The sequence below is a fragment of the Scyliorhinus torazame genome, chromosome 10 (assembly GCF_047496885.1).
Source record: "Scyliorhinus torazame isolate Kashiwa2021f chromosome 10, sScyTor2.1, whole genome shotgun sequence".
NCBI classification, from domain to species: domain Eukaryota; kingdom Metazoa; phylum Chordata; class Chondrichthyes; order Carcharhiniformes; family Scyliorhinidae; genus Scyliorhinus; species Scyliorhinus torazame.
This window is the reverse complement of record NC_092716.1, coordinates 178,458,229-178,483,810: the sequence shown is the minus strand read 5'-3', so window position 1 is coordinate 178,483,810 and position 25,582 is coordinate 178,458,229. Positions and strand designations below refer to the sequence as shown.

At 50.8% G+C, this 25,582-nt stretch overlaps 1 protein-coding gene across 1 annotated transcript in view; it reads right to left on the bottom strand.

Annotated features, from left to right (window-relative positions):
• Positions 1-25,582, bottom strand: part of LOC140384899 (cytochrome c oxidase subunit 6A, mitochondrial-like) — a 112,351-nt gene that overhangs the window by 25,945 nt on the left and 60,824 nt on the right. The window contains exon 2 of the mRNA XM_072466819.1: positions 24,267-24,400. Within this exon, the coding sequence (XP_072322920.1) occupies positions 24,267-24,400 (134 nt within the window). The remainder of the gene's footprint in view (positions 1-24,266; positions 24,401-25,582) is intronic.

Sequence of the window (25,582 nt, the reverse complement as noted above, 5' to 3'; positions counted from 1 at the left end):
GGAGGTGCGAGAGGGGGGAGGTTTGTGATGGTGCAAGGGGTGTTAGGGTGGATGGCAGTGGTGTTATAGTCAATGTTTATGCACCTAACTGGGACGATGCGGGTTTGTAAAAAGGGTATATGGGGCGATTCCGGACTTGGAATTCGCACCAGCAGATCATGGGAGGGTATTTTAATGGTGTGATGGAGCCGAGGGTGGAGAGGTCAAGCCCAAGTCGATGGGAAGATCGAGGATGATGAGAGCTGAGATGGTTCATGCATAGAATGCGGATGGTGGATCCGTGGAGGTTCAAGAACCCGGAAGCGAGGGAGTACTCCTTCTCGCATGGGTACACGGTGTACTCTAGAATTGATTTTATTCGTGGTGAGTTGGGCGGTGTTGATGGGGGTGATAGGGGCGGAATATGCAGGAATTGTGATTTCAGACCACGCGCCTCATTGGCCAGATGTGAGGCTTAGTTCGGGGCAGGTGCAGAGGCCGGGGTGGAGGTTGGATTTGGGACTTCTGGCAGATAAGGTGTTTTGCGAGAAGGTGAGAGTGGCAATTAGGAACTATGTGGAGCTTAATCAGAATGGGGAGGTGTCAGCAGGCATATTCTAGGAAGCTTTGAAGGTGGCGTGGGTGAGGGAGTAGGGGTGGGGAGGGTGTGGAGGGGATTAGGTTGGAGGAGGAGTTCTGCAGGGGTTCTGGTTTGAGAGCCCTAACGTAGGCCCCATTTCCATTAGCCCCGAGGAAGTATACGAGGAGTCCAGTGGTGCAGTCGACTATCAGGATATGGAACCAGTTGTTATTAATTTTAAGTTGGATAAAATGTTGGTGCTGACGCACTGTGTGGTAACCACAGGTGTAAGCGCGCGAGGGTGGGGTATTGATGTGGTGTTTGGGAAGTGGAAGGAGGCGGGGCTGGAGTGGATTAGGGATATGTTTCAGAGGGGAAGTTTGTGGGGAAGGTCAAGCTGCGGGAGAGGTTTGAGTTGCCGAGGGGGAGCAAGTTTAGGTACATGCAGGTGCAGGACTTCGCACAAAAAGAGTGGCAGGCGTTCCCCAAGTTACTGGAGTACCCATGGTTGGAGCAACTAATGCTCCCTGACAATTTAGGGAAGAGTAGGATTGGGGACTTATATGGGTGGTTGGGGGAGCAGGGAAAGGCACAGGTGGTGAGGATAAAGTGTAAATGGGAGGTGGAGTTGGGGAAGGCAATAGAATGGGGACTCTGGTGTCAGGCGATGCAGCGGGTGAACTCAACCATGCCTTGCATGAGGATGAGCTTGATTCAGTTCAAGGTGGCGCACATGACTCGGGCGAGGATGAGTGGGTTCTTTGAGGAGTGACTGATGGGTGTGAGAAGTGTGGGTAGGGGCCTGCGAATCATGTTCACATGTTCTGGGTTGCGAGAAGCTGGAGAGCTTTTGGGAGGCGGTGTTTGGGACCTGGCTGGGGACTTGTACTACTTTTCTGGAGAAGATTAAGTATGAGTTGAGGGGGGGTCAGAAGAGGGTTTTGAGCTGCGGTGGAGACCGTTCTTGACTTTATTTGAGGAGTGTTCGTCACAGGAGGGAGGGGAGGATTTAAAAGGGGAAAAACTTTACAAACTGTACAACTGGAAGCAGATGAGGCCCAACCCGGAAGACGGACCACGACCTCATGCAGGACCTGACCCGGCCCTCGGAGCACCGTACCTCGCCTGGGAAGCAACGCCAGCCCTGGACAGCCCGATCCAGCTGCCAGAATGCCCAACCTGGCCCCCGATCACGAGACCTGGCCTGACCCGACCCGGAGAGGCCGTCCAGCGCCCTGACCCGGAGAGGCCCGCCCAGCGGCCCGACTTACCGACAGATGGAGGAACGGAGGAGAAACCACATTGAGGCCGGATTGGGCCTACTCCAAGGACAGATTCCAGGAGCGCCCAACCAGACCACCAACGCTGGAACCGAAAGCGGACCTGGCCCAACCTGACCCAGGAAGATCCTGCCTGCGACCCAAAACCGGACTAATGGCCCCTAAAACATAAGAGACCCCACACGAAGACACGGCAGGTAGAACCGTCCTCCCAGAATCCCGAGGCCCAACTGGATCGCAAACATGCCCCCCCCCCCCAGCAAACTGGAAAGCGCAACCAGCGCCCGGAACAACACTAGACATGACCCTGAAATCAAAACCAGCGCCCCGAATGCTGCCAGACACAACCATTTACCTTCCACAAGGTCAGACTTCTATCAGATCCCGGGACCATCGAGAAGCAGCCGCCGACCGACAAGTGAGGGAAACGCAACAGTCTGCAGGTGAGACTAAAACAACACAGTTTCAAGTCTCCTCTCCCCAGCATTCACCTGGCAAACATCCAAGCGTTCAAAAACAAGCTGGATGAGTTCTCAGAGGGAAGTAAGAGACTGCGGTATGCTCTGTTTCACGGAGGCATGGCTCACCCCTGCCTCACTGGACGGTGAATACAACGTGACGGCTTCTCAATACACCGATTGGACCACACAGCATCATCGGGCAAAGAGAAGGGTGGAGGGGTTTGCCTCCTCATCGACTCCTCCTGGTGCTCGGACGTGGCGACCCTGGTGAACTGCTGCTCCCAGGACCTGGAATACCTGACTGTGAAGTGCCTCCCATTCTACCTTCCACGGGAGTTCACTTCTGCCATCATCACAGTGGTCTACATTCCACCCCAGGCAGACGCGAAGAAGGAGCTTGATGAATTGTACACCGCTACAAATAACAGTGAAACAGAATACCCCAAGGCCTTGTTCATCATGGCCAGTGACTTCAACAAGGCCAACCTCAAGAGCATACTGCCAAAATTCCATCAACACATCTGTCCCACCAGCAGCGTCAACATTCCCGACCACTGCTACACAAACATCAAGGGTGCCTACTGGTCCATCCCCTGAACGCATTTTGGAAAATCACACCATAAGGCGGTGTGCCTTCTCCCGGCATACAAGCAGAAACTTAAGTGGGAGAATCCAGTTAAGGTCATGCAATGCTGGTCCAAGGCAACAGATGAACTCCTATGCGACTGCTTGGAGTCAGTGGACTGGTCCATATTCAAGAATTCAGCGGCCAATCTAAATAAGTATGCCACCACCATCACAGACTTCATCAGCAAGTGTGTAAATGATTGCGTGCCAAAGAAGGTAGTACTTATATTCCCCAACCAGAAACCATGGTTTAATCGGGAGATTCACTCCCTACTGAAGGCCAGATCTGAGATGTTCAAGACAGGCGACCCTGACCTATCCATAAATCCAGGTATGACTACTGCAAAGCCATCAAGAATGCCAAGAGACAATACCAGACTAAGCTAGAGTCACAGACTAATGACACAGACTCTCATCAGTTCTGGCAAGGCTTAAACATAGCTACAAAGCAGTCGAGTAGAATCTCCGGCAGCAGCACATCCCTCACCAATGAACTCAATGGATTCTATGCTCAGTTTGAGCAGGAAACCATCAAACCGCTGTCAATTGCCCCAGCAGCCTCAGACACACCCATACCTACCGTCACAGCTTCCAAAGTCAGATAGGCCTTCTTGAAAGTGAACCCTCAGAAAACGACGTGTCCTGATGGAGTCCCTGTTTGTGCACTCATATGCTGTATGGACCTACTGGGGGGCGTGTTCGGGGACATCTTCAACCTCTCCCTACTCCGTTCCGAAGTTCCTACCTGATTCCAGAAGACCACCATCATACCAGTGCCAAAGAAAAAACAGACAACATGCCTCAACAACTACTGTCTGGTGGCCTTGACATCTATCAATAGGAAGTGCTTCGAGAGGTAAGTCATGAGACACAGCAACTACATCCTCCAAGAATGCCTTGATCCACTGCAATTCGCATACGGCCACAACCGGTCTACAGCAGACGCCATCTCCCTGGCCCTACACTCATTCCAGGAGCATCTCGACAACCAGGATGCCTAAGTCAGACTCCTGTTCATTGACTACAGCCCTGCCTTCAACATCATAATCACAGCCAAGCTCATATGAAAACTCCAAAACCTAGGGCTTAGCTCCTCCCTCTGCAACTGGATACTTGACTCCTGACCCATAGACCACAATCAGTAAGGATAAACAACAACACCTCCTCCACAATAGTCCTCAATACATGGGCCCCGCAAGACTGCGCACTTAGCTCCCTACTATACTCCCCATATACACACGACTGTGTTGCAAAATTTGGCTCCAACTCCATCTACAAGTTTGCTGATGACACGATAGTAGTGGGACAGATCTCGAACAACAAATAGTGAGAGTGCAGGAGAGAGATAGAGAACTTAGTGGCATGGTGTAACGATAACAATCTCTCCTTCAATGTCAGCAAACCTAAAGAGCTGGTCATTGACTTCAGGAAGCAAAGTATCGTACACACACTTGTCTGCATCAATGGTGCTGACGTGGTGATGGTTGAGTTTCAAATTCCTCGGTGTGCATAACACCAACAATCTGTCCTGGCCAACCCACATCAACGTTACGACCAAGAAAGCACAACAGTGCCTATACTTCCTCAGGAAACTAAGGAACTTCGGCATGTCCAATTTTTACAGATGCACCATAGAAAGCATCCTATCTGGCTGCATCTCAGCCTGGAATGGCAACTGCTAGGCCCAAGACCGTAAGAAACTAGATTCATGAACACAGCCCTGTCCATCACACAAACCCGCCGCCTATCCATCAACTCTGTCTCCACCTCTCGCTGCCTTGGGAAAGCGGGCAGCATAATCAAAGACCCCTCCCACCGAGGTTAATCTCTCTTCCAACTTCTTCCATCAGGCAGGAGATACAAGAGTCTGAGTACATGCACTAACAGGTTCAAAAACAGCTTCTTCCCCACTGTTGCCTGACTCCTGAATGACATTCTTGTGGACTGAACTGATCTTTTCACGCATCTTCTCTGTTGAGTAGTACTGCACTCCGTATGCTCACCCAACGCCTGTGCCTATGTCTTTACATTGTGTATTCATGCATGTCCTATGATTTTTTTCATGCATGGAACGATCTGTCTGGACTGTATGCAGAACAATGCTTTTCACTGTACCTCGGTACACATGACAATAAATCAAATTCAATTCAAAATTCAAACTGTTGACTGTAATGATGGATTGTTTATTTTGTTGATGTTATCTATGTTTGGAATAAAATATCTTTTGAAAAAAAGAATCAGTTGAAGACATTGGATACTGCAAAGGCTATGGGCCTTGACAATATTCCAGCAGGAGGACTGAAGACCTGTGCTCTAGAAATTGCCACGCCCCTAGCCAAGCGGTTCCAGTACAGTTACAGCACTGGCATCTACCCGGCAGTGTGGAAAATTGCCGAAATATGTCCTGTACATAGGAAACAGGACAAACCCAACACGGCCAATTACTGCCCCATCAGTCTACTCTTGATCTGGCGAGTTGCCTTCTTCAACCACTGAAGTCCTTGAGGTGTAGGAACACCCACGGTATTGTTAGGTAGGGAGGTCTAGGATTTTGACCCAGTGACATTGAAGGAACGGCGATGTATTTTCAAGTCGGGGTGGTGAGTGACTTGGAGGGAAACCTCCAGGTGGTGGGGTTCCCAGGTACCTGCTGCTCTTGTCCTTCTAGATGGTAGTGGTCATGGGTTTTAAGGAACCTTGGCAAGGTCGTGCAGTCCATTTTGTAGATGGCACACATGGCTGCCACTGTTCGTCGGTGGTGGAGGGATTGAATGTGGAAGGAGTAGCAATCAATCAGGCTGCTTTGTCCAGGATGGTGTTGAGCTTCTTGAGTATTGTTGAAGCTACACTCATCAAGGTAAGCAGAGAGTATTCCATTGCACACCTGACTTGTATGTTGGAGACATACAAGTCTTTGGGGGGGATCAGGAGTTGAGTTACTCGCCATAGGATTCCTAGACTTTGACCTGCTCTTGTGTTTATATGGCTAGTCCAGTTCTGTTTCTGATCAATGGTAACCCCCAGGATATTGACTGTCGGGGATTCAGCGATGGTAGTGCCATTGAATGTCAAGGGGTGAAGGTTCGATATTCTCTTGTTGGAGATGGTTATTGCCTGGCACTTATGTGGCAAGAATGTAACTTGCCACTTGTCAGTCCAAGCCTCAATATTGTCCAGGTCTTGCTGCATTTGGACATGGACTGCTTCAATATCTGAGGAATCGTGAATGGTGCTGAACTTTGTGCAGTCACCTGTGAACATCCCCACTTCTGACCTTACAATGGAAGGGAGACCATTGATGAAGCAGCTGAAGGTGGTTGGGCCTAAGACACTCCCTGAGGAACCCGTATAGTGATGTCCTGGAGCTGAGATGATTCATCCCCAATCGCCATGACCATCTTCCTTTGTGCCAGGTATGACTCCAACCGGGAGAGATGCCCATGGATTCCAATTTTGCTGGGGCTCCTTGATGTCATACGTGGTAAAATGTTGCTTTGATGTCAAGGGCAGTCATACTAACCTCACCTCCGCCAGTCAACTCTTTTGTCCATATTTGAACCAAGGTTGTAATGAGGTCAGGTGCTAAGTGATCCTGGCGGAACCCAAACTGAGCATCCGTGAGCAGGTTATTGGTGAGTAAGTGTCACTTGATAGCAGTTGATGACTCCTTCCATCACTTTGCTGATGGTGGAGAGTAGACTGATTGCGCGGTAATTGGCTGGGTTGGATTTGTCTTGTTTCTTGTGTACAGAACACACCTGGGCAACTTACCACATTTCTGGGTAGATGCCAGTGATGCAGCTGTACTGGGACAGCTTGGCTAGGGGTGCGGCAAGTTCTGGAACACAAATATTCAGTACTATTGCCAGAATATTTTCAGGGCCCATAGCCTTTGCAGTATTCAGTGCCTTCAGCTGTTTCTTGATATCAAGTGAACTGAATTGTATTGGCTGAAAGCTGACATCTGTGATGCTGGAGACCTCCGGAGGAGACCGATATGGATCATCGACTCAACACTTTTGGCTGTAGATCATTGCGAACGCTTCAGCCTTGTCTTTTGCGCAGATGTGTTGAGCTCCTCAATGATTGAGGATGGGGATATTTGTGGAGCCCCCACCTCCAGTGAGTTGTTTAATTGTTCACCACCATTCACGGCTGGATGTGGCATGACTGCAGAGCTTAGATTTGATGCATTGGTTGAGGAATCACTTAGCTGTCTATTAGTTGATGCTTATGCTGTTTGGCACACAAGTAGTCCTGTGTTGCAGCTTCACCAGGTTGACACCTCATTTTTAGGTATGCTTGGTATTGTTCCTTGCATGATGTTCTGCACTCTACTTTGAACCAGGGTTGATCCCCTGGCTTGGTGGTAAAGGTACAGTGGGGGATATGCTGGCCATGTGACTGCAGGTTGTGGTTGAGTACAATTCTGCGCTGGAGCAATTGCGGAGGGCCAGTGGGACAGTGTATGAGTATGGGGAGAAGGCGAGTAGGGTGCTGGCTCACCAACTTAGGAAGTCGGAGGCGACGAGGGAGATCGGAAAGGTGAAAGATGGGAGATGGGAGGGGAAGAGCGGTTCTGGACTCGGTGGAGGTGAATGGGGTTTTCGAAAAATTCTATAACAGGCTCTATGAATTGGAGCCCCTGGCCAGCGGGGGAGAGGGAATACGGCGATTCCTATACGGGTTGGAATTCTCCAAGGTGGAGGAGAACCTGGTAGAGGGGTTGAGGGCCCTCATTGGATTAGTGGAGGTAATGGAGGGTAAATGGGGGCGATGCAGGAAGGGAAGGCCCTGGGGCCCGGATGGATTCCGGTGGAATTTTATAAGACGTTTTCGGGGAATCTGGGGCCCCTGCCAGTAAGGGCATATAATGAACTTTCCCTTACATTATCACAGGCTTCGATATCCTTAATTTTGTATAAGGATAAGGACCCAGAGCAGTGCAAGTCCTATCACCCGATATCGCTGCTAAATGTGGATGTCAAACTGCTGGCAAAGATCTTGGCCTCGCGGATTGAGGACTGTGTGCCGGGAGTGATAGGGAAGGATCAAGACAGGAAGCGAAATTCTCCATCCCGCCGCGCCACATTTCTGCCCCGACCCGTCGGCGGGATGCTCCGTTACATCGGCCGGTCAATGGGGTTTCCCATTGTGGGGCAGCCCCACGCCGTCGGGAAACCCCCGGGCACCGGCAAAACGGAGACTCCCGCCGGCGGAGAATGACGCCCAGGGTTTGTAAAGGGGAGGCATCTGTCGGCGAATGTTAGGCGATTATAAAACAGGATAACGATGCCCCTGGAGGAACAGGAGGTGGAGCTCGCTATGGACCCAGAGAAGGAGTTTGATTGGGTGGAATGTGGGAAGTGCTGGGACGGTTCGGGTACAGGCAGGGGTTTGTGCACTGGATCTGGCTGCTAATTGGGCGCTGGTAGCGAGTGCAAGGATGAATGCCTCCCCTTTACAAACCCTGTCTGGTACAAAAGATGAAGTTACACAGGATCAGAGGTGAGAGGTGAGCTGGCAAGATGGATATAGAACTGGCTAGGTTATAGAAAGCAGAGAGTAGCAATGGAAGGGTGCTTTCCGCAGGGATCAGTGCTGGGACATTTGCTGGTCGTAGTATATATGAATGATTTGGAGGAAAATGTAACTGGTCTGATGAGTAAGTTTGCGGACGACACAATGGTTGGAATTGCGGATAGCGATGAGGACTGTCAGAGGATACAGCAGGATTTAGATCGTTTGGAGACTTGGGCGGAGAGATGGCAGATGGAGTTTAATCCGGACAAATGTGAGGTAATACATTTTGGAAGGTCTAATACAGGTAGGGAATAGACAGTGAATGGTAGAACCCTCAAGAGTATTGACAGTTAGAGATCTAGGTGTACAGGTCCACAGGTCAGTGAAAGGGGCAACACAGGTGGAGAAGGTAGTCAAGAAGGCATATGGTATGCTTGCCTTCATTGGCCGAGGCATTGAGTATAAAAATTAGCAAGTCATGTTGCAGCTGTATAGAACCTTAGTTAAGCCACACTTGGAGTATAGTGTTCATTTCTGGTCGCCACAGTACCAGAAGGATGTGGAGGCTTTAGAGAGGGTGCAGAAGAGATTTACCAGGATGTTGCCTGGTATGGAGAACATAAGCTATGAGGAGAGGTTGAATAAACTCGGTTTGTTCTCACGACTGAGGTTGAGGGGCGACCTGATAGAGGGCTACAAAATTATGAGGGGCATAGACAGAGTGGATGGTCAGAGACTTTTTCCCAGGGTGGAGACGTCAATTACTAGGGGGCATAGGTTTAAGATGCGAGGGGCAAGGTTTAGAGGAGATGAACGAGGCAAATTTTTTTACACAGAGGGTAGTGGGTGCCTGGAACTCGCTACCGGAGGAGCTGGTGGAAGCAGGGACAATAGTGATGTTTTTTTTTATTCTTTTAAATAATTTTTATTAAAGGTTTTCATAAAATATCAATAACAAAATGAGAAAGAAAAAAGAACCCAACAGGGTTAAGTACAAAACACAACCTAAAAAAGCAACCTCCCAAACCCCTCCCCCCCGGACATAAATAATAAATTAACATTAACACCCCGACTTAGCACAACAGGTGTACACACCCCCTCAGACCCTCCAATGTAAATAACATAAACAAAAATAAAGTAACCCCCCCCCCAGAGCTGCTGCTGCCATTGACCAATGTCTATCGTTCTGCCAGAAAGTCTAAGAATGGTTGCCACTGCCTTAAGAACCCTTGTACCGACCCTCTCAAGGCGAATTTCACCCTCTCCAATTTAATGAACCCTGCCATATCGCTGATCCAGGATTCTACGCTTGGGGGCCTCGCATCTTTCCACTGAAGGAGAATCCTTCGCCGGGCTGCCAGGGACGCAAAGGCCAGAATTCCGGCCTCTTTCGCCTCCTGCACTCCCGGCTCCTCTGCCACCCCAAATATTGCGAGCCCCCAGCCCGGTCTGACCCTGGATCCTACCACCCTCGACACCGTCCTCACTACGCCTTTCCAAAATTCCTCCAGCGCTGGGCATGCCCAGAACATATGGGTGTGATTTGCTGGGCTCCCTGAGCACCTAACACACCTGTCCTCACCCCCAAAGAACCGGCTCATCCTTGTCCTGGTCATGTGTGCCCTGTGCAGCACCTTAAACTGTATGAGGCTGAGCCTCGCGCACGAAGAGGAAGAATTCACACTCCCTAGGGCATCTGCCCACGTCCCCTCATCTATCTCCCAAACTTCCCACTCCCCCTCTTCTATCTCCTCTCCCAACTCCTCCTCCACTTACCTTTCAACTCCACCACCGAGGCCTCCTCCTCCTCCTGCATCACCTGGTAAGTTTCCGAGATCTTCCCCACTCCCACCCACCCCCCCCCGAGAGCACCCTGTCCTGTACTGTGCGTTGCAGTAGCCGCGGGAATTCCACCACCTGCCGTCTGGCAAACGCCCTTACCTGTAAGTACCTGAAGGTGTTCCCCGGAGGGAGCCCGTACTTCTCCTCCAGCTCACCCAAGCTCGCAAACTTCCCGTCCACAAACAGGTCCCCCAACTTTTGTATCCCTGCCCTGTGCCACCCCGAAAACCCTCCACCTGTTCTTCCTGGGGTGAACCGGTGGTTCCCCCGTAATGGGGTCCACGCCGAGACCCCAACTTCCCCCCTATGCCGCCTCCACTGCCCCCAAATTTTGAGGACCGCCACCACCACCGGGCTCGTGGTATACCTCCTTGGAGGGTGCGGCAGCGGCGCCGTTGCCAGCGCCCCCAGACTCGTACCCACACAGGACGCCGTCTCCAGCCTCTTCCATGCAGCCCCCTCCCCCTCCATCACCCACTTGCGCACCATCGTCGCATTGGCGGCACAGTAGTACCCACAGAGGTTGGCAGCGCCAGCCCCCCCTATCTCTACTCCGCTCCAGGAACACCCTTCTCACCCTCGGAGTCCCTCGCGCCCACACAAACCCCATTATACTCCTGTTAACCCGTCTGAAAAAAGCCTTCGGGATAAACACGGGGAGGCACTGGAACAGGAACAAAAACCTTGGGAGCACCGTCATTTTGATTGACTGCACCCTACCCGCCAAGGACAGCGGCAACCTCTTGAACTCCTCCTCCATTTGCTCCACCAGCCTTGTAAAGTTAAGCCTATGCAGGGCCCCCCAGCTCCTGGCCACCTGGACCCCCAAATATCTGAAGCTCCTCTCCGCCCTTTTTAGTGGGAGCTCGCCAATCCCCCTCTCCTGGTCCTCTAGCTGAACTACGAACAGCTCGCTCTTCCCCATATTGAGCTTGTACCCGAAAAGTCCCCGAATTCCCTAAGGATCCTCATTACCTCTGGCATCCCTCCCACCAGGTCCGCCACATACAACAGGTCGTCCGCATAAAGCGGCACCCTATGCTCCTCCCCACCCCGCACCAACCCCCTCCAGTTCCTCGACTCTCTCAGTGCCATAGCCAGGGGTTCAATCGCCAGTACGAAGAGCAGGGGGGACAGGGGGGATCCCTGTCTCGTCCCTCGGTGCAACCGAAAGTACTCGGGCCTCCTCCTATTTGTGGCCACACTCGCCATCGGGACCTCATACAACAGCCTAACCCACCTGACAAACCCCTCCCCAAACCCGAACCTCTTCAGCACCTCCCACAGGTACCCCCACTCTACTCTATCGAAGGCTTTCTCAGCGTCCATCGCCACCACTATCTCCGCCTCCCCCTCCCTCGCCGGCATCATGATAACGTTCACAAGCCTCCGCACATTCGCGTTCAACTGTCTCCCCTTCACAAACCCCGTCTCGTCTTCATGGATGATCTGCGGCACACAATCCTCAATCCTCATGGCTAAGACCTTCGCCAGCACCTTGGCATCTACATTTAGCAAGGAAATCGGTCTGTAAGACCCACATTGCAGGGGATCCTTGTCCCGCTTCAGATCAAGGAGATCAGTGCCCGGGACATCGTCAGGGGTAAAGCCCCCAGCTCCCTTGCCTCATTAAAGGTCCTAACAGCGGGCCCAATAGGTCCATATATTTTTAATAGAATTCGACCGGGTAACCGTCCGGCCCCGGTGCCTTCCCCGCCTACATGCTTCCTATCCCTTTGATCAGCTCCTCCAGCCCAATCGGGGCCCCCAGTCCCACCACCAGTCCCTCTTCCACCTTTGGAAGCCTCAATTGGTCCAGGAAACGGCCCATCCCTCCCTCCTCCCGTGGGGGCTCGGATCTGTACAATTCCTCGTAGAAGTCCCTGAAGACCCCATTGATGCCAACCCCACTCCGCACCATGCTCCCTCCCCTGTCCTTAACTCCCCCGATCTCCCTAGCTGCGTCCCGCTTCCGAAGCTGATGTGCCAGCATCCGGCTTGCCTTTTCCCCATACTCGTAGACTGCCCCCTGGACCTTCCGCCACTGCACCTCCGCCTTCCTGGTGGTCACCAGGTCGAATTCGGCCTGGAGGCTGCGCCTCTTCCTCAACAATCCTTCCTCAGGCTCTTCCGCATACCTCCTGTCTACCCTAACCATCTCCCCCACCAGCCTCTCCTTCTCCCCCCGCTCCTTGTGGGCCCTAATGGAGATCAGCTCTCCCCTCACCACCGCCTTCAGTGCCTCCCATACCATCCCCACTCGGACCTCCCCGTTGTCGTTGGTCACCAAGTACCTCTCTATACTTCCTCTGACCCGCTCGCTCACCTCCTCGTCCGCCAACAGCCCCACCTCCAAGCGCCACAGCGGGCGCTGGTCCCTCTCCTCCTCCATCTCTCAGTCCACCCAATGCGGGGCGTGGTCCGAAATGGCTATTGCCGAATACTCGGTATCCTCTACTCTCGCTATCAGCGCCCTACTCAAAATGAAAAAGTCGATTCGAGAATAAGCCTTATGGACATGTGAGAAGAATGAAAATTCCCTAGCCCGCGGTCTTGCAAATCTCCAAGGGTCCACCCCTCCCATTTGGTCCATAAATCCCCTCAACACTCTAGCCGCCGCCGGCTTCCTACCCGTCCTAGACCTGGACGATCCAGTGCCGGATCCAACACAGTGTTAAAGTCTCCCCCCATTATCAGGCCCCCCACTTCCAAGTCTGGGATCCGACCCAACATACGCCGCATAAAACCCGCATCATCCCAGTTCGGAGCATACACATTGACCAGTACCACCCTCTCTCCCTGCAACTTACCACTTACCATTATGTACCTACCGCCATTATCTGCCACAATGCTCGACGCCTCGAATGACACCTTCTTTCCCACCAAGATCGCCACCCCTCGATTTTTGGCATCTAGCCCCGAGTGAAACACCTGACCTACCCACCCTTTCCTCAGTCTTACCTGGTCTGCCACCTTCAGGTGTGTCTCCTGGAGCATAACCGCATCCGCCTTAAGCCCCTTCAGGTGCGCGAACACGCGGGCCCGCTTAACCGGCCCATTCAGTCCCCTTACATTCCGGATCAGGGGGCTACCCGCCCCCCTCCCCCGCCGACTAGCCATGACCCCTCCTCGGCCAGCCACGCGCCCGCACCCCACACCCGGCCCGTTCCCCACAGTGGCATACCCCCCCCCCCCCCCCCACTCGCTCCAGCTCCTCCTTGACCTTAGCAGCAACAACTCGATTCCCCCCCCCCTTCCCGGGCTAGGACCCATCCTAGCTGGTTTACTCCCCCCATTGCACCTCCGCAAGTCAGCTGACTCCTGCTGACCCCGGCCACTCCCGCCTCCCCTTCGACTCCTCCCATTGTGTGGCACACCCTCCTCTCCCGCTCCCCATCGACAGGTTCTCCCCCTCCCCGCTCCGTTCTAAGCGACGATAGTGATGTTTAATGGTCATCTTGACAAATACATGAATAGGATGGGAATAAAGGGATATGGACCCCGGAAGTGTAGAAGATTTTAGTTTAGACGGGCAGCATGGTCAGCGCAGGCTTAGAGGGCCGAAGGGCCTGTTCCTGTGCTGTACTTTTCTTTGTTCTTTGAATAGGGTGAGTGCAGGTTATTTCGGACTATACCATGGGACAGACAAGGGGACACACCGCCGGCTTCAGCGGCCCCAAGTCCCTCCACTCTAATAAAATTCATCTCTGGGCTACTAGGGAGCTAATTGGCCCCTCTCACCCCCTGGACTCCCAGGTCTTCCGACACTCCGAGTATCACCACTTCCAGCCTCGGGGCCACCTTCACCTTCAGCTCCTCTATATCAGAGAGACCAAACACAGACTGGGTGAACGCTTTGCTGAGCACCTTCGGTCTTTGCGCAAACAGGACCCTGACCTTCCCATTGCTTGCCATTTTAACATAAGACCCTGCTCCCATGTCTGTCCTTGGCCTGCTACAATGTTCCAGTGAAGCTCAATGCGACCTGGAGGAACAACGTCTCATCTTCTGGTCTCAACATCGAATTCAACAACTTCAGATGATTAGCTCTACCCCACCTCAACCCATTTGGCTTCATCCCATTTTACTTTAACTGTTAGTTACCATTTCTTTCTCTCTTGTCTTTCTTTATATATATTCACCCCCCCCACACACACACCTTATCCACTTTATGTTCCCCTTTCTCCCCTTTGCTTTCCCCTTCCCTAAGACCATAAGACATAGGTGCAAAATTAGGCCACTTGGCCCATCGGGTCTGCTCCGCCATTCAATCATGGCTGATATTTTTCTCATCCCCATTCTCCTGCCTTCTCCCCATAACCCCCGATCCCCTTATTGATCAAAAAGCTATCTATCTCTGTTTTATAGACACTCAGTGATTTGGCCTCCATAGCCTTCTGCGGCAAAGAGTTCCACAGATTCACCACCCTCTGGCTGAAGAAATTCCTCATCTGTTTTAAAGGATTGTCCCTTTAGTCTGAGATTGTTTGCTTCAAGTCCTCTGCTTCTAGTTTTTCCTACAAGTGGAAACATTCTCTCCACATCCACTCTATCCAGGCCACGCACATCTACATCTGTCACAGTTTATCCTCTGATGTTAGTTTCTCTGCAGTTGGACCTTTCACACCTTTTGTTCTCTCCGGGACTGCAATTAGCACTCTTTCCCCTTGCTTTCTGTGGCTATTAGCATCCCATTTCCCTGGGTTTCTGAAGCTATGTCTCATCTTTCATTCTCACTCCACAGTATAAATATTTCCCACTTTATCTTTAGCTTTGACAAAGGGTCATCTGGACTCGTTAGCTCTTTTCTCTCCTGACAGATGGTGCCAGACCTTCTGAGATTTTCAAGCATTTTCTTTTTTGAAGTTAAACAGAAGGTAGGAGGAGGATTTTTTTGGGGGGGGGGGTTGTGGGAGGAGGCTTTGAGGAGGGTGAATGCATCTCCCTTGTGTACTAGGCTTAGCCTTATTCAATTCAAAGTAGTCCATAGGGCGCATTTGACAGGAGCCAGGATGAGCAGGTTCTTTGAGGGGGTGGAGGGCAGGTGTGGACGGTGCATGGGGAGGCCCGTGTGTTTTGGGCATGCTCGGAGCTGAAGGGGTTCTGGCAGGGGTTCGCGGATGTTATGTCGGAGGTGCTGAAGGTGAAGGTGGCCCCAAGTCCAGATATTCGGAGTGTCGGAAGACCTGGGAGTCCAGGGGGCGAGAGAGGCCAATGTCTTGGCCTTAGCTCCCTGGTAGCCCAGAGATGAATTTTATTAGAGTGGAGGGATTTGGGGCCGCTGAAGCTGGCAGTGTGGGTGAGCAACCTGGCGGAGTTCCTTCGGCTGGAAAAAGTTAAGTTTGCCTTGAGAGGGTCAGTGGATGGGTTTGCCCTGGAGATGCAAGCTGTTTATTGCCTTCTTCAAGGACAGTTAAGATGTCAACAGAAGGAGGTAGGGAGGGAGGGATAAAGGGGTTAAAAATGGGGAAGGCAGGGTGTGTGAAGGGGAACAACAGGGAGGGTGGGGTGTTATTTATTTGTTATGAGACTTCCTGTTTGTTCCTATTTTGGTTTTGGTTGTGTTTAATTTATATACAAATGCCTTAATAAAAATATTTTTAAAAAAAACAATTCTGCTGCTGCTGATGTCCACAGCGCAAGATGGATGCCGTCCTGAGTTGCTGATCGAAGTCTATCCCATTTAGCATGGTGGTATTGCCACACAACACGACGCTGAGGGTATCCTCAATTTGAACACGGGACTGCATCTCCACAAAGACTGTGCGGCGGTTACTTCTACCGATACTGTCATCAAAAAAAGCAATTACAAGAGGCAGCTCAGTGACGTTGAAGTCAAGTATGTTTTTACCTCTTGGACACGCCCATACCCACATCTCAACAACAAGCCTTGGAGGTAAGAGTTGCCTTCTGGAAAATAAACCCGCAGAAAGCGACGGGCCCCGACCGAGTCTCTGGGCGAGAACTCAGCCTGCGCTAACCAGCTGGCGAGTGTAGTCGCAGATATCTTCAATACCTCACTTCTCCGCTCGAAGGTCCCTACCTTCTTCAAGAAGACCACCATAAGACCAGCACCAAAGAAGAACAAGGTAGCGTACCTCAATGACTACCGACCGGTAGCCCTGACGTCTGTTATCATGAAATGCTTTGAGCGACTAGTCATGAGAAGGAACAATGCCAGCCTCCCAGATGGTCACGATCCATTGCAGTTCGTCTACCGCAGCAACAGATCCACAGCAGATGCTATCTCTCTGGCCCTACAATCAACTCTGGAACATCTCAACAAAAGAACACCTACGTCAGACTGCTGTTCATAGACTACAGCTTCACCTTCAACACCATTATCCCAACAAGACTAATAACCAAACTCTGCAACCTTGGACTTGACTCCTCCCTGTGCAGCTGGATCCTTGACTTCCTCACCAACAGACCACAACCTGTCAGGATGGGTAACAACATCTCCTCCACAACAGCCTCAGCACCGGGGCCCCACAAGGACGTGTGTGTCATAATATCCACTCATGTATATAATGAGATGCAGACAGGCAGTGATTACCAGAGTGATACTGATCTTGACGGACCTACCTCGAGTGAATCAGCATTGACCAGCAAGCAGCCATCCAGTGAAATGGAAAACATCCAGCCTCCTCCGCAGCTACGCATCTCCGGCAACCTCGGCGCCAATTGGAAAATCTTCAAGCAAAAGTTCCTCTTGTACATCGAGGCCTCCGACCTCGAAGCAGCAACGGATGCCAGGAAGATCATGCTATTTCTCTCTACCGCAGAGGACCACATCTACAGCTCCCTTACGTTCGCTGACAGCGAAGACAAAACAAAATTCAAAACAGTCCTGCTGAAGTTTGACAGCCACTGTGACATTGAGGTGAATGAGAGCTTTGAACGGTACGTTTTCCAGCAGAGGCTTCAGGGTAAGGATGAACCTTTTCAGTCCTTCTTGATCCATCTCCGCATTCTAGCGCAGTCATGTAACTATGACTTGACGGCTGATTCCATGATCCGGGATCAGATCGTTTGCGGGGTCCACTCTGAATCCCTTCGGCAGCAGCTCCTGAAAGTCAAACAGTTGACCCTCTCTGTCGCTATCGAGACGTGTGTTGTCCATGAGCATGCTAAGAATCGTTACTCTCACATCAGGGTGGCAGAAATTGCAAAGCTGGCCTCCCACGAGGCGGAACGGGTGCAGGCCATTGCACAAATGCAGGGCCTGCGCATCGAGAAGAGTGGCCGTTTCGCGTGCTTTTCCCAGGTCCCTGCGCATGCGCGCCACGACCGACTGGATGACGAGCCCGACTGTGCACTGGAGCACGGAACGCGCTGACGTCGGCGTCATGGCATGTCCAAATGGCGGCTCCGCCCATTTAAAGCGGCAATGTCCGGCAAAAGGACGCCGGTGTCTACTGTGTGGCAAGCTTGGCCACTACGCAGCCCTTTGCAGATCTGCTCCACCGCTCAGCAGCCAGCGATCCCAGCTGCGGCACAGAAGTGTCCGCTCAATACAACAAGGCATGCCAGATTCCGATCCCGACAGCCCAACAGACCCTGATGCTGAGTGCCTCAAGTCCCCATACCGGGTGGGCATCATAACTACACATGCGCTGCCTTCCACCACAACGGCGAAATGCCTCTCGATCCTCAGTGTGGATCCCGACGACGAGTGGTGTGCTGTCCTCACAGTTAACAAGGCTTGCATCTGGTTTAAACTGGACATAGGCGCATCAGCGAACCTCATCTCAAAATCTGACCTCGACACCATCCGCGCCAGACCAAGCATTCTTCCACCGGCCTGCCAGCTCCTTGACTACAATGGCAATGCCATAGCTGCCAGTGGCTCCTGTCAACTAAGGGTATCCCACAAGGCGATCAAGGCAACACTGCGGTTTGAAATCGTCGGGCCTGACAGAGCATCCCTGCACGGTTCTCGGGCCTGCAAGCTCCTGAACCTGGTTCAACGAGTCCACACCATGTCATCATCACCGGTGATGTAAACTTGCAAGCCAACATAGATGAGATTATCACGCAGTACCACAGCGTATTCGATGGAATGGGCACGCTCCCATACCGATATAAAATCCTGCTCAAGCCGAACGACACTCCTGTAATTCATGCACCACGCCGTCTGCGTTAAGAAGCCATCAGGGGAGCTTCGCATTTGCATTGACCCGAAGGATCTAAACCGCAACATCATGCAGGAGCATTACCCGATACCAAAACGTGAAGAGTTGACCAGTGAGATGGCTCATGCCAGATTCTTTACTAAGCTGGATGCCTCCAAGGGTTTTTGGTAAATACAGCTGGACGCGTCCAGTCGCAAGCTGTGCACGTTCAACACCCCGTTCGGTCGCTACTGCTACAACCGGATGCCTTTTGGGATCATACCTGCCTCCAAAGTATTTCACCGCATCATGGAGCAGATGATGGAGGGCATCTGGGGGGTACGAGTATACGTTGATGACGTAATTATCTGGTCCACAACGCCCCAGGAACTCATCGCTCGCTTCAAGAAGATATTCCAGAGAATTCATGAACATGGTCGCCAGCTCAACAGGGCCAAGTGCTCATTTGGTCAATCGGATATTAAGTTCCTGGGTGACCACATCTCGCAGTAGGGCATGCGGTCAGATGCCGACAAGGTCTCGACGATCAACGCCACGAAGACCCCGGAGGACAAGAAGGCGATCCTCCGCTTCCTCGGGATGGTCAACTTCCTCGGGAAATTCATTCTCACTTTGGCATCCCACACCACGGCCCTCCGCCATCTCGTCAAGAAGTCGACGGAATTCCAGTGGCTGCCCACGCATGAAGAGGAATGGCGTGAGCTGAAAGCAAAGATCACCACAACATTCTTCGACCCAACCAAGGAAACCAAGATATCGACTGATGCAAGCAAGGACGGCATTGGGGGCAGTGCTCCTTCAGCGAGATGACTCCTCGTCCTGGGCTCCAGTGGCGTATGCCTCCAGGGCCATGACGCCCACTGAGCAACGGTACGCTCAGATTGAAAAGGAGTGTCTGGGCCTCCTGACAGGGATAGTCAAGTTTCACGACTACGTTTACGACCTGCCAAAATTCACGGTACAAACGGACCACAGGCCTCTAGTCCATATAATCCAGAAGGATTTAAATGACATGACACCTCGGTTACAGCGAATTTTTCTTAAGCTACGCCGCTACGACTTCGAACTTGTCTACATGCCAGGCAGAGCTGATCGTTGCAGATGCCCTATCCTGGTCCATTACCACACCGTGTGAACAAAGTGACTTCATCTGCCACATAGAAGCGCAAGTGCAGTTGTGTGCCACCAACCTTCCGGCCTCTGACGAACGGGTGGTCCAAATTCGTGAGGAGACGGCCAAGGATCTTTTGCTGCAGCGTGTGATGCAGCACTTTACCAATGGCTGGCAGAAGGGACAATGTCCCCAGTTCTATAATGTAAAAGACGACCTGACGGTGGTGGAGGGAATCCTTCTGAAACTCGGCAGGATCGTAATTCCTCAGAGCATGCGGGCTATGGTGCTCGGCCAACTCCATGAGGGTTAGCTTGGGGTCGAGAAATGCCGACGCAGAGCTGGGGAGGCAGTCTATTGGCCGGGCATCAGCCAGGACATTGCCGACACAGTCCTCAACTGCCCTACCTGTCAGAAGTTTCAACCAGCTCAACCCAAGGAAACGCTGCAACAGCACGAGATCGTGACCTCTCCGTGGTCCAAAGACCTTTTCCACGCCAAGGGGTGTGACTCCGTACCCTGGTCGACTACTTCTCCAGTTACCCAGAAGTGGTGAAACTGTCCGACCTCAAGTCGAAGGAGGTAATCAAAAGCCTGCAAAGAAACTTTCGCCAGGCATGGGATTCCGCTCACGGTAATGAGCGACAACGGTCCTTGCTTTTACAGCCAGGAATGGTCTGATTTTGCACAGTCCTACAACTTCCGTCACGTAACCTCCAGTCCCCATTACCCGCAGTCAAATGGGAAGGCCGAGAAAGGGGTCCATATTGTAAAGCGGTTGCTGTGCAAAGCTGCAGACTCAGGCTCCGACTTCAACCTGGCGATGCTGGCATACAGGGCAACCTCACTGTCCACTGGGTTGTCTCCAGCGCAGATGCTCATGAATCACACTCTGAGGACCACAGTTCCAGCCATCCATGTTCCAGACCTTGACCACCTCATGGTCTTATAGAAAATGCAGCAGTCACGGGCCCAACAGAAGGCCACATACGATGCTCATGCCACGGATCTACCCGAGCTGGCCCCAACTGATCATGTTCGTGTCCAGTTGCCTGAGGGCGGCTGGTCAGACACAGCTGTTGTGATCAAACAAGTGGCCCCAAGATCATTCCTTGTCCGCATGGCTGATGACTCCCTGCTATGGTGCAACAGACGGGCACTGCGAAGAGTTCCACACCTGCTACCTGACCAAAGTGCCCCGCCGCCTACGATGCTTCCTCCGGACGTACCCTGCCACGAGGCCACCGATCTACCAGCAATCCTGCCGGCCCATGTGACCACCGCGATGGCAGCAATCCCGCCTATCAACGTGCAGGCGCCTCCTGATCCACCTCTGCGGCGGTTGACAAGAATTTGTCGCCCACCACAAAGACTGAATCTGTAGACTAAACTTTTGTACATTTTGTGACTTCATCGATTTAACCTCTGTAAATATTGTTTTGTTTGCCATGTATCTGCACCATCGACACCTTCCTATGTATATACGTTCATTTGGACACCTTTTGTATAGTCAGGCATATATATATATATGTACGCATGCACACCATAGTATTTATTTATCAAAAAAAAAAGGGAGGGCGATGTCATAATATCCACCCATGTATATAATGAGATGCAGACAGGCAGTGATTGACACACAGGATGACCAGTAAGCACACAACACAGTGCAGCCAATCACCAGACAGGACACTACCACTATAAAGCCAGAGGACACTAGGTTTCCCGCTCTCTCGGGACCCAGCCACTGAGACAGTCAGAGTCCACGAGGTAGCAAGTGTAAACACCATGCGGTAGCTAGTAAGTCTGGTCAGGCTACTACAAGGTCTCCAGTCAGTTCAGTATAGTGTCGACCAACAGCTGAATATGTATATCAGTTCTATCGTTGAATAAAACAGTGTTGGATCTTATCCAGTGTTAGACGTCTGTTTCTAGCTTCCCTGCATCGAGTGCAGTCCACATCGAACCTACCTGCCTAACACATCAGTGTGCTCAGTCCTCTACTGTACTCTCTATACACACACGGCTGTGTGGCAAGATTCAACTCCAATTCAATCTGTAAGTTTGCAGATGATATGACTGTGGTGGGTCGTATCTCAAACAACGATGAATCAGACTACAGAAGGGAGATAGATTACTTGGTTGCATGTCTACATCAATGGCTCCGAAGTAGAGATGGTCAATAGATTTAAGTTCCTGGGGGTCACCATCACCAACAGTCTGTCTTGGTCCATTCACGTTGATGCAACAGTCAAGAAAGCCCAACAACGTCTCTACGTCCTACAGAACCTAAAGAAATTTGGCACATCTGCATCGACTCTCACAAACCTCTACAGATGTGCCATAGAGAGCATCCTATCTGGCTGCATTACAGCTTGGTATGGCACTGCTCGGTCCAAGATCGCAAGAAACTGCAGAGTGTGGTGAACTCAGCCCAACGCATCACACAAGCTTGCCATCCTCCCATTGATTCTGTATAGACCTCCCGCTGCCTCAGAAAGGCAGACAGCATTGTCAGTCACCCCTCGCACCCAGGCTTTGCCCTCTTCCAACCCCTTCCATCAGGCAGAAGATACAGAAGTCTGAAGACCCGCACTCCAGACATAGGAACAGCTTCTTCCCCACAGCTACTAGACTCCTCAACGACTCGCCTTTGGACTGATCTGTTCCCTGTAGGAATGCTATTCATAACGCTCTATGCAGCTCTTGTTTTGTCCTTGTTCCACACTATAACCAATCACTATTTGTTGATGTACCATTGTCAATGTACTCTGTCAATTATTCTTTTGTCTCCTATGTTCGTACTGTGTATGTTCCCTTGGCCGCAGAAAAATACTTTTCACTGTACTTCGGTACATGTGACAATAAATCTCAATCAATTTTCCCTCACCACCTGCTGCAGTTCTGGTCTAACAGCTATGTCCTTCAGGACCCGGCCAGCTTGGTCTGTGGTAGTACTCTTGGTGATGGACATTGAAGTCCCCCATCCAGAGTATATTCTGTGCCCGTGCCATCCTCAGTGCTTCCTCCAAGTGAGTTCAACATGTAGGATGATTCAGTCCAAAGATGTGCAGGTTATGTGGATTGGCCATGTTAATTGCCCTTAGTGTCCAAAATTGCCCTTAGTGTTGGGTGGGGTTACTGGGTTATGGGGATAGGGTGGAGGTGTGGACTTTGGGTAGGGTGCTCTTTCCAAGAGCTGGTGCAGACTCGATGGGCCGAATGGCCTCCTTCTGCACTGTAAATTCTATGATCAATTGATGGTGGACCATATGTGGTAATCAGCAGGAGGTTTCCTTGCCCATGTTTATCCTGAAGCCATGAGACTTCATGGGGGTCAGAGTCAATGTTGAGGACTCCCAGGACAACTCCCTCCCAAGTGTATATATACCATTGTGCCGCCACCTCTGCTGGGTCTATCTTGGTGGTGAGACAGGACATGCCCAGTCATGGTGATAGTGGTGACTGGACATTGTCTGTAAGGTATGATTCAGTGAGCATGACTGTGTCAGGCTGTTGCTTGACTAATCTGTGAGACAGCTCTCCCAACTTTGAGACAAGCCCCCAGATCTTAGTAAGGAAGACTTTGCAGGGTCAACAGGGCTAGTTTTGCCATTGTCATTTTCAGTGCATTGCTCAGTGTCAAAAGATCCGTCTGGTTTCATTCCTTTTTTGTGATTTTGTAGCTGTTAAATACAACTTGGTGGCTTGCTCGGCCACTTCCGAGGGCATTTAAGAGTCAACCACATTGCAGTTGGTCTGGAGTCACATGTCGGCCAGGCCAGGTAAGGTTGGCAGATTTCCATAAAGGGCATTCGTCTTGACATGGAAAAGGCTGAAACAACTTAGTTGAAGCAGCTATTTGAAGACATTAAGCCACAGTCTGAAGGGCTCCAAATCTGTTTTATAAAGCAAGTATTATTCTATGCCCTGCTAATTTTAAGATGGATTAAAGCTGTATGTTTTTTTTCTTGTTGGTTAATGGAAAATTGTATAGTTGTGTTAAGGGGTAATTGCAAGCTGTCCTTTTGGGGTGTGAAGTTAAAAGTTTAATATTGTATTCATAATAAAGTCTTATCTTAAAAATACCAAACACTATTTTTTCACACAATCACTCCTGGAGCGAATCATTCTTTCTGCACAGTCTTAAAATAAACTAAAATATTGGCGTTTTGGTCCAGTATATTAGCCATTGTTGGGATCTGGTCTGGGATGGTTATATCGGGCAGCATGGTCGGCACGGGCTTTGAGGGCCGAAGGGCCTGTTCCTGTGCTGTACATTTCTTTGTTCTTTGTACTTTTGTCTCAGTTTCTATTTCGTTTACTATTGCTTCTGTGAACACGCCTAAGATAAACAATGTTAAAGGTGCAGGACAAATGTGAATTGTTGTAATGCTAGGTGCACCTGGCAGCACTTAAGGTTGCAGTTGCTTAGATTGGTCACAGCATGATATTTCAACCTGTGTGGTGTGGGCATGGAAAATGCATACTGTATAGCACTTATGGCTTGTTACGCCTGGCATGATTTTTTGTTTTACAATTCAGTTTTCTCTCTTTCTGAAGGCATTCAGTCTTGCTGAAATATAATTCCATGAATGCCAGCCGCCTTTGCTAGCATGCAAAGCCCTGGTGTACTTTTTATGTTTGTGCTGCCAGATTTTGTTACAATTAGAATATTCTTGTAATGTTTTATTGGAATATCTTTTACAGATCATTTACTTAGTCTTATACCTTACTGCGGATGCGGAGATGGTCAAATGGCACAAAATCAGGCGGTTCATGTGCATTGCCCAGAAAAGCATTCAGCATGCAAACAGCAACTGAAGGTAAAGCAACGCCAAAACTCATTATTTTCCACAGACGCCCTGAAAAACAAAGAAACCATCAGTGTAGGCCAAAGAGAATACGTGTAAAACATTGGCCATGTGCACAGAGTAACCATACAGCTAAAAGCATTCAGAATTTAAATTATGAAAACAATTAGAAAATGTTATTAAAGACATTATAACATGGCACTTAGAAAATCAGGCAGAGTCAGCATGGTTTTGTGAAAGGGAAATCATATTTAACCAATTTACTGGGGTTCTTTGAAGAAGTAACATGTCTTGTGGCTAAAGGATGAAAGGCAAACGATTAGTGTGCAGGTACAGCAAGTAATTAGGAAAGCAAATAGAATATTATCGTTTATTGCGAGGGCAAATGAATACAAAAGTAGGGAGGTTATGCTTCATTTAAACAGGGCATTGGTGAGATCACACCTGAACTACTATGTCCAGTATGGGTCTCTTTATTTAAGGAGCGTGAGATCACATTTCGAGTACTGTGTACAGTATTGGTCACCTTGTATGAGGAAGGATGTAAAGTGTTGGAAGCAGTTCAGAGAAGGTACTAGACTCATACCTAGAATGGGCTGGTTGTCTTATGAGAAAAGGTTGAACAGGCTATGCTTGAGTTTAAAAGAGTAAGAGACGACTTGACTGAACCATATAAAATCCTGAGGGGTTTTGACAGGGTGGATGTGGAAAGGATGTGGGAGAATCTCGAATTAGGGATCGCAGTTGAACATGCCCTCCCCAGCAATCCCACTTCCTCAACCAGCGCCCGGGACCCTGCCAGACACGACCCTGGAAATGTAACCAGAGCCCTGGACCCCGACAGCGCCCCGGCCCCCGCCAGACGCAATCACCTACTTTCCACAAGGGCAGACTTCTCCCATCGGATCCCGGGACCATCCTGCCGCAGCCGCCGACCGAGGAAGCGAGGGAAATGCGGCAGTCTGCAGGTGAGACTGAAGTAACATGGTTTCAATACTCCTCGCCTCAGCATACTCCTGGCAAACGTACAAGCGATCAAAAACAAGCTGGATGAACTTAACGCCAGACTTCCCTCTCAGTGGGAAGAAAGAGACTGCTGGGTGCTCTGTTTCACAGAGACATGGCTCACCCTCACCTCACCGGACTGTGCCATACAACCTGAAGGCTTCTCAATTCATCGGGCGGACTGCACCGCATCATCAGGCAAAGCGAAGGGTGGAGGGGTTTGCCTCC